The 17,800-nt window shown below is 36.1% G+C and overlaps 1 protein-coding gene across 6 annotated transcripts in view; it reads left to right on the plus strand.

The window, feature by feature from the left end:
- The window catches only part of LOC138760424 (WD repeat-containing protein 64-like), a 119,119-nt gene that overhangs the window by 98,202 nt on the left and 3,117 nt on the right, over positions 1-17,800 (plus strand). For 4 of the 6 annotated variants that reach the window (XM_069931005.1, XM_069931002.1, XM_069931006.1 and 1 more), the window contains 4 exons: positions 4,234-4,346; positions 11,409-11,591; positions 13,957-14,059; positions 15,665-15,745. In XM_069931005.1, coding sequence (XP_069787106.1) covers positions 4,234-4,346; positions 11,409-11,591; positions 13,957-14,059; positions 15,665-15,745 — 480 coding nt within the window. Of the gene's footprint in view, positions 1-4,233; positions 4,347-11,408; positions 11,592-13,956; positions 14,060-15,664; positions 15,746-17,800 lie in introns of those variants that run through there. The other 2 variants (XM_069931004.1, XM_069931008.1) reach the window with 2 other exon arrangements.

Consider the following 17,800-nt stretch of genomic DNA (forward strand, 5'->3'; position numbering starts at 1 on the left):
GTCATTCATTCTTTTTAATGCCTTGTTTGCTTTATATAATGAGGGGTAATCAGCATTGGACAGCATTTTCCATTTCAGGCGAGACCAATGTTTTGCAAATGTTCAGCATAGCTTTTCAATTTTTATTCCTCATGCCAAATGTTTGTGTGCTTTATCAGCTTTATCAGCTGTTTTTAAACACTTTCAAAGATTTGTGCACACATCCACTCATCTCCCGCTTCATGCACCCCTTTTAGAACAGTAACATTTCCTCTATACTGTCCTCTTCATTCTTCTTACGAAAATGTATCACTTCACAATTCGACCCTCTGACTTCAGTTTGGATCCTCAACATCACCATCTCCTCTTCTTGCTGATCGGCAACACAGGGGCACCCCAAGACTGCATGATTAGCACCCTATTCTATGCCCTGTCCATTCATGACTGCGTAGTCAAGTTTGGCTCCATCACAATCTATAAATTTGTTGATGATATCACTGTTGTCGACCGAATAACTGGAAAAAGTGAGTCAGATATCGAATGCAGATCGAGAATCTGGTTCGGTGATACTTGACCAACAATCTTGCTATCAGTGTTACCGGCTGCCGATTTTAGGAAGGGGAGGCCGAGGTACCATAGTCCTATCTGCATTGATGGGTCAGAGATGGGAAACGTTAGTAACTTCACATTTCTAGGGGTCCATATTTCAGAAGACTGCTCCTTGAGCCAGCACATTGAGGTAACCATGAAGAAGGCACACCAACTCCTCTAACTTCTAAGAAATCTAAAGAGATTTGGCATCTTGTTGAATTCTCTTAATAAATTTCTAAAGGTGCACTGTGTACTGGAAAGACTGGCTGCATCTCAGGTTGGTTTGGTAATTTGAGGACCCAGGAATGCAGAAGGATACAGGAGGTAGCAAACATAACCAGATCCATCAATGAATCCAACCTTTATGAGGTACTGTCTCATGAAGGTGGCAACATCATAAAGTACATCCATCATCCTGGTTACAACCTTCTCCCACTGTTATCTTTGTGCAGAAGTCTGAAGGGCAGCCATTTAAGGTTCAAGAACAGTTTCTTTCTCACAGCTATACAGCTCTTGAATCTCCCCTTGATATCCTAATCAGACTGCTGTCATCGCAAAAATAACTGTCAGCTCTATTGTGAGGCCATTTTTAATTCCAGCAATATGATTGTATTTTAATTTAAATTAAATTTAGACATTTAAGCACAAGTTACAGGCCTTTCTGGTCCATGAGCCCATGCCCCCCAAAGTACCCCAATTAACCTAAATCCCTGTGTATTTTTTGAAGACTGTGAGGAAACTGGAGCACCCGAAGGAAACCCGCGCAGACACAGGGAGAACATAGAAACTCCTTACAGCTGCCCCGGATTCAAACCCGGTCACTGACACTGTTATAGCGTTCTGCTAATTGCAATGCTAATCAGGCTGTCCTAAATTACCGACTACAAATATTTATCTATCTCTTTCGGTTTTTTTAAATCTCCTTTTAATTTAACGTGTATTATTGTTTTTTTTTTCCTTGAAGTACTTGTTTGATCACAGCAAGAATTTTTGGTGAATGTGTACATTGTACAATGAATTTGACGAATAACTTGCTATTATCATTTGCCCATTCAATCATATCTGCCCATTCTATATCCTGCTACATTCCATCCCAATCCTCCTTGCAATTCCTAAATCTCACACTAGTCAGTTATTTTAAGACCATAGAATGAATCCATTAGGACCAAGAGAATTTACTCAGAAACATTTCTTTGGTGATTTCTGGCTTTCTTGAATGTTTTCCTCCCTTCCAATTCCTGATTTAGAATTTCTGGAATTCAACTTCCACCCTCCATGGTGAACAGAGAACATTCAAAGGGAGAAAGCGACAAAGATTCGCTACAGCACCTAATAGCCTGAATATGCCTGGGATTGTCTGATCCTGGAAGCTAAGCAGGCTCAGGCCTGGTCAGTTCTTGGAGGGGAGACCACCTAGGAACACCAGATGCTGCAGGTGGTGGACAAAGTGGGGTTTTCTGTCTGCCTTGCAGTAGACAAAAGTTAAAAGTTAAAGAATTTCATGTATGTTACATGTACCTTTAAATTTACCTTTAGTAAATTTAACAGAAACACAAAGAATTTGTAAAGAAACACAAGTAAGTTGCTTGAACTTCACAGTAGAGATGGACGATTGATGTTTCCAGTTAAGGAAACATCCACTAAACTGCCAGTAAAAATATCAGCCATCCCTTTACATCCATGAATGCTGCTTCATTCATTGAGTACTTCCAGTTTGTGAATTTAGCCCCATGTTAATTAGATATAATTATTCCTTCTAGCCTCATATAATATTCATTTACTGTGCCATCAAATGAATACCCAGGATATACATTTTTCTGCAGAATATATTCCAATCTAATAAAATATGCCAATATGAAAAGAGAAATAATGAATAATGCAATTTGGATTAATGTAAAAATCCACAGCTATGCTAACTTGAAAAACAAGTGATGCGAGAATACATTTCAACAAGGACAATTTTTTTTGGTGCACAGATGTATGAGAACACAAAACATTCCACTCAACCAACGTATTGTAAAAGCAATTTAATATTACAAACCAAGTACTCCAACTATTGGAAAAAAAACAATGAAAATTATATGTGGGTAGTAAACGTAGAATATGATTAGTACAATTCAGATTATTTGACACACTTGGGATTTTGGTGTTGGACGTGTTGATTTCCCAGACTATTGGATGTAATTCCTTAAACCCAATGCATTTTAATTGATTGTTTTTTAAAAGTATCACACAATATGATAAAATTTCCAGCCAACTCAGTGAGTAGGAACTTGTGTCCTGGCAACTCTGTCCATTTTCTAGATCTCTCTGTCTCCATTTTGGAAGACAAATAATCACAGATATTTTTCTTATCCACTAACCCTCACAATTACTTTGCCTATACTTCTTACAACCCCTTCTCCTGTAGGGATTCAATTCCTTTCTTGCAATTCCGCTATGTAAGCCACATCTGCTCCCAGGATGAGGCTTTCCACTCCAGGACACCTGAAATGTCCTCCAAAAAACATGGCCTTCATTTCACTGCCATTAATTCAGCCTTCTATTGCACTCCTCTATTTCCCACACATTTGCCCTGCCTCCTTCCTCCACCTTCCCCGGACATAACAAGTGCAGGTTCTCCTCATCCTTACCTACCACCCCACATCAGTCTCTGCCTCCAACATATTACCCTCCGCAATTTCTGTCACAATCAGATCAGAATCTAAGCACAAAACACATCTCTTCCCCCCCCCCCCATTCACTTTCTGTAAGGATGGGTCCTTCCTCGACTCCCTCATCTACTCATGCCTTCCTACCAATCACCTCCATGATCCCTACCCCTGTGACCACAACAAGTGCTGCTCTTGAACTTGTATCTCCTCTCATTCTGGGCAATAAACAGTACTTCCAAGTGAAGCAACACCACTTTTGGATCTGTTGGGCTCAATTACCGGATCTGGTTCTCCCGTTGTGACCTCATCAACATCAAAGAGACTGGACACAGACAGGGAGATTTTTTTTTTTTGTTCAGTACCTTCGCACTGTCTGCTGCAACAGCAAGGACCTGCCACTTGAATTCCACTCATTTGTCACACTGACATGTCTGTCCATAGCCTTGTACTGCCAAAATGAGGTCACTTGTAAATGTAGGAACCACATTTTGCATTGTGTTTTGGTAGTCTCTAATCAATTTCTCTAATTTCTGTTCACTCCCTCCTCTGGTCTTTTTTTTTCTACCAATCCCTTCTTTCTTTTATTAGAGAGATATATTTCTTAGACCTCTGCCCTCACTTAGCTTCTTTATTTTCTACCCTCTCACCTGTATCCATACTGTCAGCCTGGGCTACTTGCCCATTCTCCCCCCATGCCCCACCATTTTATTCAGGCATCTGCATGTTTTTTGGAATTTCTGAAGGGCTCAACCTTGAAATGCCAATTGCCTTTTACTTCCTATGGATGCTGAGTTTCTCCAGCACTCGTGTGTCAGCCAGAAGCCAAATCAGTGGGATTTTTGATCATGAGTTAGGAGTGTTTTTGTGCATTTAAAATATTGAATCTATTTCACTTTAGAACTGAAAGCAAAGGTTTTAACCATTTTTCATTCTTTTTGTTTCAAATTTCTGTACCAATTACCAAGAATTTGGGGATTGTGTCAAATGATCCTTGCTGAACTTTTTGCAGGAGCCGATAAATCGTGTAATTAGCTGGAGAGCTCATATTTTGCAGATAGTTAGCATCTTCTTTGTGGAGGAAGCATCTGTTGTTGTTTCTGCATCTATCGATTGTTCTGTCAGGTGTGTAACATTAAAGATCAGGCTTTGATATTTTTGATATGAACCATGATTTGTATTAATGCTACCTTTTGCACGATGTATTTGATGTTTGAATGATTTAGCGAAGTGAGATGAAGTTCATGGTGTATAATGCTCTAAAATGAGCATTAGTGAACCACTTAAGATTTTACAAAAATACAGCAATCACTGGTCATTTTTACTGATGCATGAGTTTTATTTCCAAATGTGTAATGTAAATTCACATTATTAAACTGTTAAGTCAGTCTAAACTGAGGAGAGCAAATTGTCCTCAGTTGTCTGAGCTAAATGTCTACACCATAATGAGGGAGGGGGTAAGGGGAATTATATGATGAGGTTAAGCCAGGACGTAAGAATCTGGCTGACCTGAGAAAAAGTTCTAAAAAAGGTGAAGAGACCAAAATAAAATTTTTGGAAACTGTACCTAAACAGACAGAGAGCATTTTACAAATGGCACCTAAAAATGATAAAAATGTCGCTGGCCCGTCGGGAATGCAACAAAGAAAGCAGCAAGGACAAGAAGAAAGGCCTACCTTGCAGATGGATCTCTTTACTGTAGTAAAGATTTGTACCCGACTGGCAAAAGCTCCAATGACTCTCTATCGTTTTTTGGAATCACTGTTATTTTTGATGTTTTAAAGGATTCCGGTAGAGTATGTGTTTTATCCACCTGATTTGTTGCTCTAAGAGCAACAAACTGCAACACTATCACAGCTCCAGCAACAGAGGGACGATAAGGAGGGGGAGGAAGACGTGTCACCACACATGCGTGAGAATTCGTGCATGCACACAACCACGTGAATATGAACAGATCGATAAAGGAGGCAGCTTGTTTGAACTGTTGCCTGTAGAAGGTGACTATTTGACAGAACTTCAAGCCAGCGACGAAGAGGAAGAAGAACAGAAGTGAGAGGAAGTAGAAAAGGCTGCTGTTAAAGAAGGTACCAAAGGTAAAATGTCAACATATAATCAGAAGTTAAGTACAGAAACCATACTTATAATTAAAGAGTTGAAACAAGTGAGAATGAACATTAAAAAAATCAGATGAGTAAACTAAGAAAATTTACGATATAGTGAACAAATTACAAAAAAAATTGATGTGGAAGAGAGGGAGAGTTAAGAATTTGATGTAGAGATGGTTTAAGAAAGAATGGTCAAAATTGAAAATTCAGCTGATGCACTTGTTGTTAATAAGCAATTGTGTGAAAAAGCGGATTCATTAGAGAACTTTAGTAGAAGAAAATATTAAAATTATGGGTCTTAAAGAAGGTGATGAAGGAGATAATATAGTTCCAATGAGTTACTGAAATGGAGAGGGTCCATGGCCATCACCAGTCAGAAACTGAAGCCTATACTAATAAAGTTTGTTCATTAACAAGTTAGAGAAAAAAATGCCAGAACTTTCAGTAAAGAAAGCCAAGGAAAGAAAAAGACCATTGGATTATAATGGAAATAACATTTTCTTTTATCCTGACATCAATTTTGAAGAGAAGGAAAGAATTTAATCTGGTGAAGAACACTGTGGGGAAAAAAAAATTACAACTTCATCTTGCATCATCCTGTGACTCTTAAGGTTTTTTGACCAAGGAGGACTGGACAAGTTTTTTTTACAGACCCTGGACGTGCACAAGAGTACGCAATTGTTTTACCTAATATTCGTCAAGTAGTTGACCAAAGAGCAGCGCAGCAAGCAGGAGTGTGAAATTCTTCTTGAAACACAAAAGATTATTAAGATGATGTTAATCTGTCTAAAAGATATGAATGTAAGTAGAAATGAATATTCAGGGGAACTATTGAAAAATGGACTGACATCTACTGAATTATGTGAGTATTTGTAAATACCTGTACAGGGGGGTAATGTTGTGTATTATTGTAACAACATTAATTTTGGGGGGGGGGTGGGTGTCCTTTGGATACCGAACATTGCTTCTTTATTTCTTTTGCTTTCTTTTTTTTTACATTTGGATTAGTTAGTGATAATTGCCTTGATTTAGGACATAAGAGAATTGAAACATCAAGGAGCTGAGAGGAGACGGGTAAATGGGAGATCTTGTATATGGATGAATAATAATATATCAATGAGTAAAGTATTGAATGTTTTAAGTTTTAATATTAATTGGGCTAATAGCATGGTTAAGAAGAAAATAATATTGCCACATTAAGAAAATGAAAGTAGATATTGTAACGGGCGCAGTGCGATATTGCAAACTGCCACCATCAGTTCACAGATTTATCTGGCACGTCATGGGCTAGCAGTGCTGGGCACCAAAGTGCAGCAAGTGAATCAGATGAAACCCCTGCCTAAAGAGGCCAATGGCTCATAGCTTTAACCTGCTGGTCCTGTGGACCAGCAGCTGTTCACTAATGAGCTAATTAACAGGCAGGGAATAAAAGGTCTGAATATGTCTGCAACAAACCAATCTTGAGTTGAGTAACTTTGTGTGCCTTTATTTAGTAGCATCTACTGCAGTAGCCACTACAATATAGCTTTTTTACAAGAAACACATTTAATCAAAAAAGAACATTAGAAGTTAAAAATGGACTGGGTAGGTTATGTTGCAGCTTCTTCATTAATTCAAAGGCAAGATAAAAACTTCTGGTTAAAATACAAAATGTAATCAGACTCTGCAGGAAGATACATCATGATACAATGTCAATTTTTTTTCAGAATATTAGACACCAAATGTAGATAATGATAAATTTATACAAGAAAGTTTTCTGAATTTGCCAAATGCTAATGAAAATATGCAAATAAGAGAAGATTTTAATTTTTGTTTAGATCCAATTTTAGATGGGTTAACAAGACCTATACTAAGGACAAAAGCAGTCAACAGTACATTGTTATTGATGAAAGATTTAAATTTGGTAGATGCTTGTAAAAGATTTCACCCAAGAGAAAGAGACTATTCATTTTATTCTAGTAGACATGATTCTTACTCTAGAATTGATTTATTTTAATATCTACACAACTTCAAGGTAGAATACAGCAAGCAGAGTATAAGGCAAATAATTTTATCTGACCACTCTCCTTTGTTGTTGGCAATAATAATGATAGACAAGAATCATTTTCTAGATGGAGATTTAACTGTCATTTAAAAGGAAAGATTTCTGTGAATTTATCAGAAGATGGATAAGAATCTTTTTTGAAATCAATTAGAACAATTAGAGATAAAGAGAACAAATTTAGAAAACTGATTTACAGAGGCAAGTAAGTCAGGATAAATGAAGATCTCATGAACAAAAAGCTTCAATATAATTCTTTACAGACATACAAAACAGAGAAAGCGATAATGAGAACTAAACAGAAATATTGTAAATTAGGTGAAAGATCTTGCATGGCAATTAATGACAGAACAAGCATTGAGAATGATTATTGCAACTAAGAATGATTCAAATTTAATTTCTTATAAACCTCAAGAAATGGATGATAATTTTAAAGAATTTTACTTAAAGTTGTATCAATTGGAGTCTTTAAAAGATGACAATAAAATAGATAAATTTTTAAATCTCAAATTCATTTACAAAAATTAAATTTATATGATCAAAGAGAGTTGGCTGCTCCTTTCATGTTAAGAGGTGAGAGAGGCATTGATTTCTTTTCAAAGTAATGACTTTGGGAGAGGACCTGAATTTTATAGAGTTTAAGGATTTATTAATTCCTCCATTTATGGAAGTATTAAATCAGGTGGATAAAACACATACTCTACCGGAATCCTTTAAAACATCAAAAATAACAGTGATTCCAAAAAATGATAGAGATCCTTTAAAGCCATCTTCTTATAAGACCTATATTATTGTTAAATGCAGATTATAAACTATTAGCAAATAGGTTGGCAAAATATTTACCAAAGTTAATTAATATGGTCAAACTGGATTTGTTAAATAAAGTCAACAGATAATGTGATCAGATGTCTTCTATTAATCACCTTATATTAACTTTAAAGTAGTTTTTAATAGAAAAAACTTTTCTTAATGTGCAGTTTTTAAAATTAATCCCGCGGGAGTTGTTAGGGTGCGTGATGTTCCTCACAGCGTTAGATTATGTCTCTTACTGTGGCTGCTTATACACAGTGTAAAAGGCATACTCAATTTAAAACGCCAGTTAATGGAATAAAATATTTAAGGATAAGAATAGATACTAATTTAAAAAATAAATTTAAATTGAGGATTTTTTGAAAATGGATGGAGATATTAATAACTTTATTTGGAAGAGTTAATTGTATAAAGATCAATATTTTTCCTGGGTTACAATATCTTATATTTATTATACACAATTTTTTTTCAGGAATTGAATAAATATGTAAGAAAGTTTCTTTGAAAGGGCAAAATGTCGAGAGTCTGGTTAGAAAAATTAACTTGGAAATTTGAATTGGGAAATTTACAACTTCCAAATTTTAAAAATTATTATAAAGCAGCACAAATGAGATTTCTCTCTTCCTCTTTTGAGAAGGGAAAGAAACCAACGTGGATTAAGATAGAGATGGATAAAACAATGTCTGATGATTTCATATACAAATGGGATAAGAGGTTAATAATTTGAGATAGGGATACTCCACTATTGAAACATTTGATTAATTTATGGAATATGATAAATGTTGAAATGGGAATGAGGAATTATGAGATACCTAAAATACCATTGATTCAAAATAGACATTCCTTTTATAATGAATAGCCGACTATTCAATACTTGGTCTAGTAAGGGAATTATAGGAGAGTAGTGGATTGTTTTGAAGGGAGAAATTTAATGGAATTTGATCAATTGAAAAATAAATGAGATACAAAATAATGCAATATTTTGTAATGATCAAATAAAGGCATAATTTGCGGGATTAATTGGGTCCAACAATGTTATTGCCTAAAAGGAGTGAAATACAAAGTTTGATTTGCAATAAATCTATTAAGAAGTTTATTTCAGCCTTGTATCCAATATTGCAAAATGCAATATAAAAACAAGGAATTCATAGATTAGACAAAGGTAGGAAATTAATTTAAATGTTAGTATTGGGGAGAAAAGATTGTTGACAAACACAATAAATGTTAGATATAGATTGGTTCAATCTACATCAATTGTATCTTACCCCACAGAAATTAAACGGGTTGAAATAAGATCTATCAGATAAATGTTTTAGATGTAATCAAGAGATAGGTACTTTTTACACTCCACTTGTTCAAAATTGAGATCTTTTTGGATGGAATTGGGAGCATTTTTTAGAATGGGTTACTAAAGGTAAATTTCCTCAAGTTCCAATGTTTTTGTTGCAACCACTGCAACCGTGCCTGCCTGTCCCGCATTGGACTTGTCAGTCACCAACGAGCTGCAGCGGGATTAATTTTAAAAAGTGCACATTAAGAAAAGTTTTTTTCTATTAAAAACTACTTTAAAGTTAATATAAGGTGATTAATAGAAGACATCTGATCCATAAATCTTCATCCGCGAAGCCAAGCCAAACAAAAAAAAAAAGAATATACTTGGGATAGGCCAAAACTGAAACTAAACAGGTTTCAAAAGGAATTTGTGAAAATTACAATAGGGGTCACAATAAAATATATCGCAGTAACATGGAAATCTGATTGGCATTTAGGAATATACAGGTGGCATGCTGAAATACATAGTTATAAGCCTCTTGAGAAAATTACATAAAATTTAAGAAATAAATACAATATTTTCTTAAAAATTTGGTGCCCATGTTTACATATTGAGGGTATTACATTACGAAAACGATCCTCTAAACCTCAAGAACCTTATCAACTCCTTAGAATTAATATATGTTTAATATTGTAAAGGCAAAATTTGATTTAATATTAATTTTAGTAACCTGATGTCTTTATTTATTCTTTTATTTTTCTCATATCTTTCCTTTTTATACTTTTTTTAATGTTCTGGGGCTATTATTATTTGGGAGGAGGATGTTCCGGGGCTATTATTATTTGGGAGGAGGCTGGGAGAGGTTGGGGGGAGATATAACACTGTATTACTGATTTGAAATGTATGAGGGATATGTTCTGTATTTAGATATCAAGTCATGTATGGAAATTTAAATAAAATATTCAAACAAAAAATAGCCTAACGGCTGAGTACTTGGCTCTAAAATGCCTTTGCAATGCGCATTTTCTTTCATTTATGAAAATTTAGCACAAGCTATATTCTCTGACTGTTGCATGCCCATGGATTATCTCATACCAGAACCCTATGCTGGTTTGCCCAGATCTTCTGTTGTGATATCACAATTCTGTCATGTGTTAATAGCCATGTTCCCATAATCAATTTCTGTTCTCCTGTTTATAATAGAAATTGCCTCTGTAAACTTGTGTTGCTGCAATAGCATTCAACTAGCAACAATGATTGAGTCACAACTCAGTTTCACATTAACTAGCGTATTGACCTACATTGGTTAGAAAGCCCAATACTCCAAACAAGGTCTGTAGTTGCAGATTTTTACATGTTATTGAAAGTTCCAGCACACTTGTCCATCATGCTTGAAATGTAACCATCCCTACTTTTGTTTACCCTACTCATTTTACCCTAAGAGACAGGTTCCATCCTTTTCTCTACATCTTTCTATTTGGATGCCATTTGATAAGTCACGAATGTTTGGTGAATCAGTGGATTCAGAAAGAGATACTGTAGAGTATTTGGGTCGATTGCCAGCATCGTTCAAAGCAAGGATCCAGTAATGGTGAGGAAAGGTTTTGGACTGAATAAAGAAGAACCTGTAGAGACGTTGAAGGATTTTCCTCCTTGCTCCATAATTTGTTCTTCATCTCTATATCCTCCATTATTACATTTCCAACCAGGCCCTTATCTCTCTATCTGACAATGTCATTTGATGTCATGTCACCTTTCCCTGCACAAATGAGTTTGTTCTTTGAAATCGTAGTTGGGTTTTTAAAAAAATTGATATTGGGAGAACAAGCCACAAACATGTATCCTATTTCTTTTCTTGTCACACGAATTTCTGAAGCTTAGTTTCTTGATATTTGTACAACTGATTTTTGTTTTGGAAACTCAAGTGTTAAATGGATAATTGTTTTATTGTATTTTAGGGTTTGGTATGCATTAAATGGTCATTACATTGGATACTTTGGACAACACAGTGTTTTATCTCTAATGAATCCCAGTGAGTTTGTTTTACCCAGTGACATTACTGAAGTACCTGTGGAGGGTAAGTCAAAGCAATCCAACAAAGTGGACCAATTGGACTACCCTATGATATTGGATTGGGAAAGGTGAGATGATAAATAAAGCATTTGCAATATATTGAAATATCCAAACCCTATGTTGAATGCACATTATAAAAATGAAACCTTTACTGAAAATACAGCAGTATAATATAATTATTTAGAACCAATTTCTGAGTTATCTATACCAGTGTTGATTTTTTTTAGTGAGTATGTGCATCATGCCTAAGCCATTAAATAACACTTATAATTAGATCTCATTGCTGTGAATCTGTGTCACATTTGGACCAAACTATAAATAGCAGACCTCCTGCCCTGATGGACATTGATACTTTATATAGTAACCATGCCATGATAAAGTTGTCAATAAAGATACCAACTTCATTCCAGCTAGCATTAACAAGAAAATGATTGAATATGAACATGTTCCCATACTATGTGTATTTGTAACTCTATGATCCTATGGAATTTTTTATAGAATAATGAAAAGTTATTATAGATTGAGGGGCATGTACTATGCAATAGATTTCTATGTTTTATGTGAAATGTAGACATTGACAATGTGGAGCATGTCCAGGCCTATTTTTAAAGCGCAATGACAGGATCTTGTATGTTTGCCTGAGAGGCTGGATGAAACATTAAATCTGAAATAGAGAATCTTGGATCACACAACCTCCCTTGATTTTACATTGGAATACTAATCCAAATAGTGTTTTGAGAGTGGAATTTGTATCTACTGCTTCTGGTCCAGGTACAAGGGGGCTATCCACTGAGCTGCAGATGGAGAAATGTGTAATCAGCTTATGATTGCCACCTCATGGTTCCCCAGGTTTTGGAGTCACAGAAGACTTGTTTGCTTGTCATCTTGATTGGACTTTGTTTCCAGCATCTAAGGAAGTTTTAAAATTATTTTCAGCATTTTTTATGTAATTGATTTTTCATAGCTTTTCAATGTTTTAAAAACATTTAAATGTCCTTGACAATGATGTAATTCGAAAAAAATCCAGGGGAATGCTTTGCCATCTGTCAAAGCATTTGGGTGACTATGTTTCGAGCAGAATTTGTTCAGCTCCTGGCCCTCACTGATGCAGCAAATTTTGGCATTGGGATCAGAAGGACATCAGATATCAAGTCAACATTGGGCTATATAGTATAGCAAGAGGAATGTGGAGCATGGGTGGCTTACCAGCGGAGGTTCGTTCTCAAAAAAAAGACGGTAATGCCAGATCTCCTGTAATGGCAACGCGGATCCGAGAGAGTGGGGAATGGAGGCACAGCGCTCCTCTGCTGCATCCTACCATCCAGCCCTGATACTGACAGCTTTGTACAGGCTTTAAGAACATATAAGAAAGTAAGAAATAGGAGCAGGAGTCGGCCATCTGGCCCGTCGGCCCGCTCCACCATTCAAAAAGATCATGGCTGATCTGATCATTGACTCAACTCCACCTATTTGCTTTTTCCCCATATCCCTTAATTCATTTTTTATGTAAAAATTTATCTAAGTGAACCTTGAATATGGTTAACTAAGTAGCCTCAACTGCTTCCTGGGTAGAGAATTCCACAGATTCACTGCTCTCTGGAAAAAAGGGTTTTTCCCCCTCTCCGTCTTAAATCTACTCCCCTGAATCTTGAGGCTGTGTCCTTTAGTTTCACCTACCAGTGAAAACAATGCTCCTGCCTCTATTTTATCTATCCCTTTCATAATCTTATATGTTTCTATAAGATCTCCTTTCATTCTTCTGAATTCGAATGAGTATAATCCCAGGAGATTTAATCCCTCTCCCCTGTTAAAGGAGCCAAGCGTTTTCCTTTAAATTCTGTAACCTTGGGGCCTGTGTCTTGGGACCCACACGAGCTGCGGTCTGTTTGGCAACTTGTAGTCAAAGGACTCACCCACGCTCTGGGCTGCTAGTGAATTGCAGTTCAAGGACCCACACAGGCTGAGGGCTGCTGGAGACTGGGATGGGAACCCGGTATTGGAACCAGGATTGAAGAGGATGCTGAGGGCGAGAAGGGCTCTTGAATGGCCTCCAGTGCTGAAGGCTTCTTAATCATCTTATTACATGACAATAAAAGGAACCTTTGAACCTCTGTTCAATGGATATTGTTAAATTTCTTATTATTGGAATCAGCTGTCACAATGCAAAATTTTGTTTCTGGACTCTGATTTACACTGTGTTTCAAGGTATATAGCAACTAGTGTATTTATCAGTCTGCATCTATACATGCATCAAGGTTTTACTACTGTTTGATTGTCCAACAATAAGCAGTTAAAGTTCCAGCTCTCTTTTCCCTTTCTGTTGTACAATGTATTTGAGTGCCATTATAATGACCACCATTGAGCGTCACCATACACAATAGGTTAACTCAACCTAGATAGTTAATGAACTTTAAAAAAAAACTTTTGTTTTAGGTGGAAGCCATTTGATCGGGAAGGTTATTTAATGAAGCAAAAGCAACAATGGAAAGTTCTTGATGAAGACAAGAAGTTCTTTAAAGCAGTAACTATACCAAGGGTAGGAATAGAACATTCTTAAATTTAGCAGTAATGTATTAAAACAACAAAAATGAGTAATTTATTGCTAATAAATCCAATGTATTACTACTGTCCTTGTAAATCACAGATTTCACAACTTTTGATCTGAAAATCAACAACCTGCAGATGCTGGAAATCTGAGTCAAAAACAGAAATGCTGTAAAAACTCAGCATCTGCAGAGATTGAGGCCTTACAAATTTCAGGCCAGGAACTCTTCTTTGTAGATCTGAAATGTTCACTGTTTCTCTTTCTACATGATGGCTGACTTGCTGATTTTTCCCCCCAGCATTTCCACTGTAACATATTCCATGTTTACTAATAGCACAGACTTTAAATCATGACCTTTTGTTCCAATTTCTGACCATAATAAAACACATTTCATCAGATAAATATGTCATGTGCACAAAACACAATGAGGAAATGACAATTGTGATTTGGGCCATTAAATGGTTGGTCCAATCTTCTGTTGGCTGAGGTTTCACTGGGAAACATTCAACTATCATAAAACCTGACCAGAAGTGAGTTTTATACGCTGTTAATACTTGTATTTAAAAAATCTTCAGATTTTTTTTTTTGCTATTACAATTTCTAAGTATGCACTCAAAAGCTGCATTTGGATAAAACTACTAATTGTAGACTGAATCTAAACTAGGACACTCTCTATTTTGCATTTCTCTTTTATAACAATTATATTTTTAGAGATACAGCATGGTAAGAGACCCTTCTGGCCCACAAGCCCATGTCCCCCCCTAAAACAAAATCCAATGAATCTACAAACCCTGAACCTTTTTGTAGATAGGAAACATGGTCACCTGGAGGAAATCCACACAGGTAATCCACACAATGTACAAACTCAGTAATCTTGCAGAATACAAAGCTTTTCCATTTTAAAGATCTACATTGTTAAAAATAATAATTTATTACTAAAATGTAAAGTACAAAGTTCAGATTTATTGTCTGAGTGCACTTGACCTCACATACAACCCTGATGTATGGCATAGTCATGGAGTTTTACACATGGAAACTGTCTTTCTACAGACATGAGGACTTGAGCAAGTCCCATTTCCCTGTATTTGGCCCATATCATTCTAAAGGTTACGTTTTCTCTAGCAGCTCCTTCTCTTTGGGAAACAAGTGTCTCTCAACTCCGTATTAAATCTTTTTTTGAATACGGAGTACAACAGATATCTAGATTGATTAAAAATAGAATTTCAAGACTATATATAAAGATCTGCTCATTTTCCATCCTCTTTCCACAGTTGTTAAACTACCAGTTACGGTTTTGGAAGGATGTAGCCATTAAGGCTAATGGTGAAATATAAAATTAACAATCAAAATGAATCTTTACTAGCAAGTAATTTGGTGCTTGAGATTTATTTAATGCTTTAGAAAGCTTTAAATATTCAGATTATGATTAGTCCTTCAACAGCGATCACGAGCTCTGGAAAATCACTTCAGTTCCTTTGATCCTCATTGTTTTTATTCACCATTCACTTTCCATCCACCTGTGCATTTTTTTAAGCTTAGTAAATAGCAACAAATGAGATTGTAATGAATGATTCTTTACTGCTTAATTCCTAACAGTTAAAATTAAAGCCAGTGGAAAGTTCCATATCAGGCACAAGGGCAATGGGGGCCGTGTTTTGTGCTCTTCCTGTCTACAAGGTTAGATAATACTAATAATTACAGAGAAAATAAAGTGCTTGATGAATTGTGAAATGAAATCAAATAAATGAAATGTGAGTGGTATATATTTTGGCATAAATCCAATACTTTTCTCCATATCTTCACCTTTGGAAATTTGATTTTACCCACAATGAAATGCTTTAAACATTTCCAGGTGATGTTGCATCACTCTAGAACAGTAACTGGGGAATTCTGGACACAGAATCCTGCAATCTTCTCAGGAATGTGTTGGGAGAGCTGCCTCTTGCATCTGCATGGGGTCAGACCTGGTGCACGATTCAAGACCTCATTGATTTAAATGGAGATGGCAGTTCTAAAGCACATGAGGGATTTTTTTCAGGTTATTTCAGCCTTTTAATATTTTAGGTGTTTATAGCTTTTAAAACAAAAATAATTGGTTTTAACTGTTTTTATAATTTTAAATGTTTTAAGTGTTTTACTTCAGAATCATTTTCTTCAGTTTGGGTAGATTTTAAATGTTTCAGAAGATTGGATATTTTAAAAAAATGATTCATTAAGACATCAGTTTTACAGCTGGTTAAGGGTCCATTATGCTTGGGGTTTCTCACTGTATCATCTGAGTTTGGTCTACCACATTCAGAGAGTGAAGAGTCCTCGGTGGGTGCTTTGGGCCAGCCAAACTGGATTAGACAAGTGTGGGCAATCAGTGAACCTGGTCACCAAGATCTGATCCATTATTTAGCTGTTACATTTGTGCAGCTTTTAAGGAAGAACATGAATAAATATTTAAGTATCTGGAAAAATTATTAATTTGAGAACTGAGCACTAGGATTATTTCTTGTTGAGTTGATTGCAGCACTGTATTGTTGCCCTGTTGCCTATGTCTTTCTGACCAACTGTTGGGTTAGTTTTGATGCTGTGAATGTCTCCTTATTTTCATGGCTTGTTTGATTTGTGCAGCTGGGGAAGAGTTGCCCAAATGTAACCCGTGGGGAAGGATGGAGATTCCAAATTTTGCCACTTTCACATCAATTTTCTTTTGAGAGAATTGGGGATGTATCTAATGCAGCAACTGCCTTTTGTGAACACAGAGCATCAATGGCCTATCAGATTCCAATGCTGGGAGATCAGTTGGCAGAGGGTATTAGCTGGATAGTGATTCTTCAATCAACATTTTTTTTTAATTTAGAGATACTGCATGGTAATAGCCCCTTCTCATCCATGGACCCACGCTGCCCAAATACACCCACATGACCAATTAACTACTAACCCCCTACATCTTTAGGATGAGTAAGGAAACCAGAGCACCCGGCGGAAACCCATGCAATCTCCTTACAGATAGTGCCAGATTCTAACCAAGAGAGCTGGTGATGTAATACCATTGTGTTAACTGCTGCATTTACCTAAGTTATCAGTTAGACTTTTATTGGTTAATAAAACAGAGTCATCAAGTTTACTTGAGTTATGTGTTGCTGGATGCTAATTTCCCAATTATATATAGATGTAAGTTCCACTTGGGTTATTATAATTTTTAACTTGTTTTCAAAAACATGGGGAAGCATGTTTAATGTAGGGGTGTCATGGTTTGTGTAGTGGTTATCACTGCACCAGTGACCAGGGTTCAAATCTGGCACTGTTTAACAAGTTAACATTCTCTCCATGTCTGAGTGGGTTTCCTCTCATTTCCTCCCACCATTCAAACATGTACCAGGGGTGTAGGTCAATTGGATAGCACAGGCTCGTGGGCCGAAAGGGCCTGTTACCATACTGTATGTCTAAATATAAAAATTTTAAACACACTCTTTATTTACTTGTTGTTCAGGATATGGATGGCAGTGGCGAGCCAAGCATATATTGTCCATCTGTAATTTTGCTTGCGAACTGGTTGTGAATTGTTATTTTGAACTGCTTTTTGTCTTTTTTTAAATATTTTTATTGAGTTTAATATATAAATCATACATACAAAGTCATCTAATAATAACAAACATTTTGCATATTAAACATATAATGTAAAATAAAACCCTACCCATAATTGTTTATTTGACTTGCTTCTTCAAGACACCAAATTCTATA

This window comes from Narcine bancroftii, chromosome 4 (assembly GCF_036971445.1).
Source record: "Narcine bancroftii isolate sNarBan1 chromosome 4, sNarBan1.hap1, whole genome shotgun sequence".
NCBI lineage: Eukaryota > Metazoa > Chordata > Chondrichthyes > Torpediniformes > Narcinidae > Narcine > Narcine bancroftii.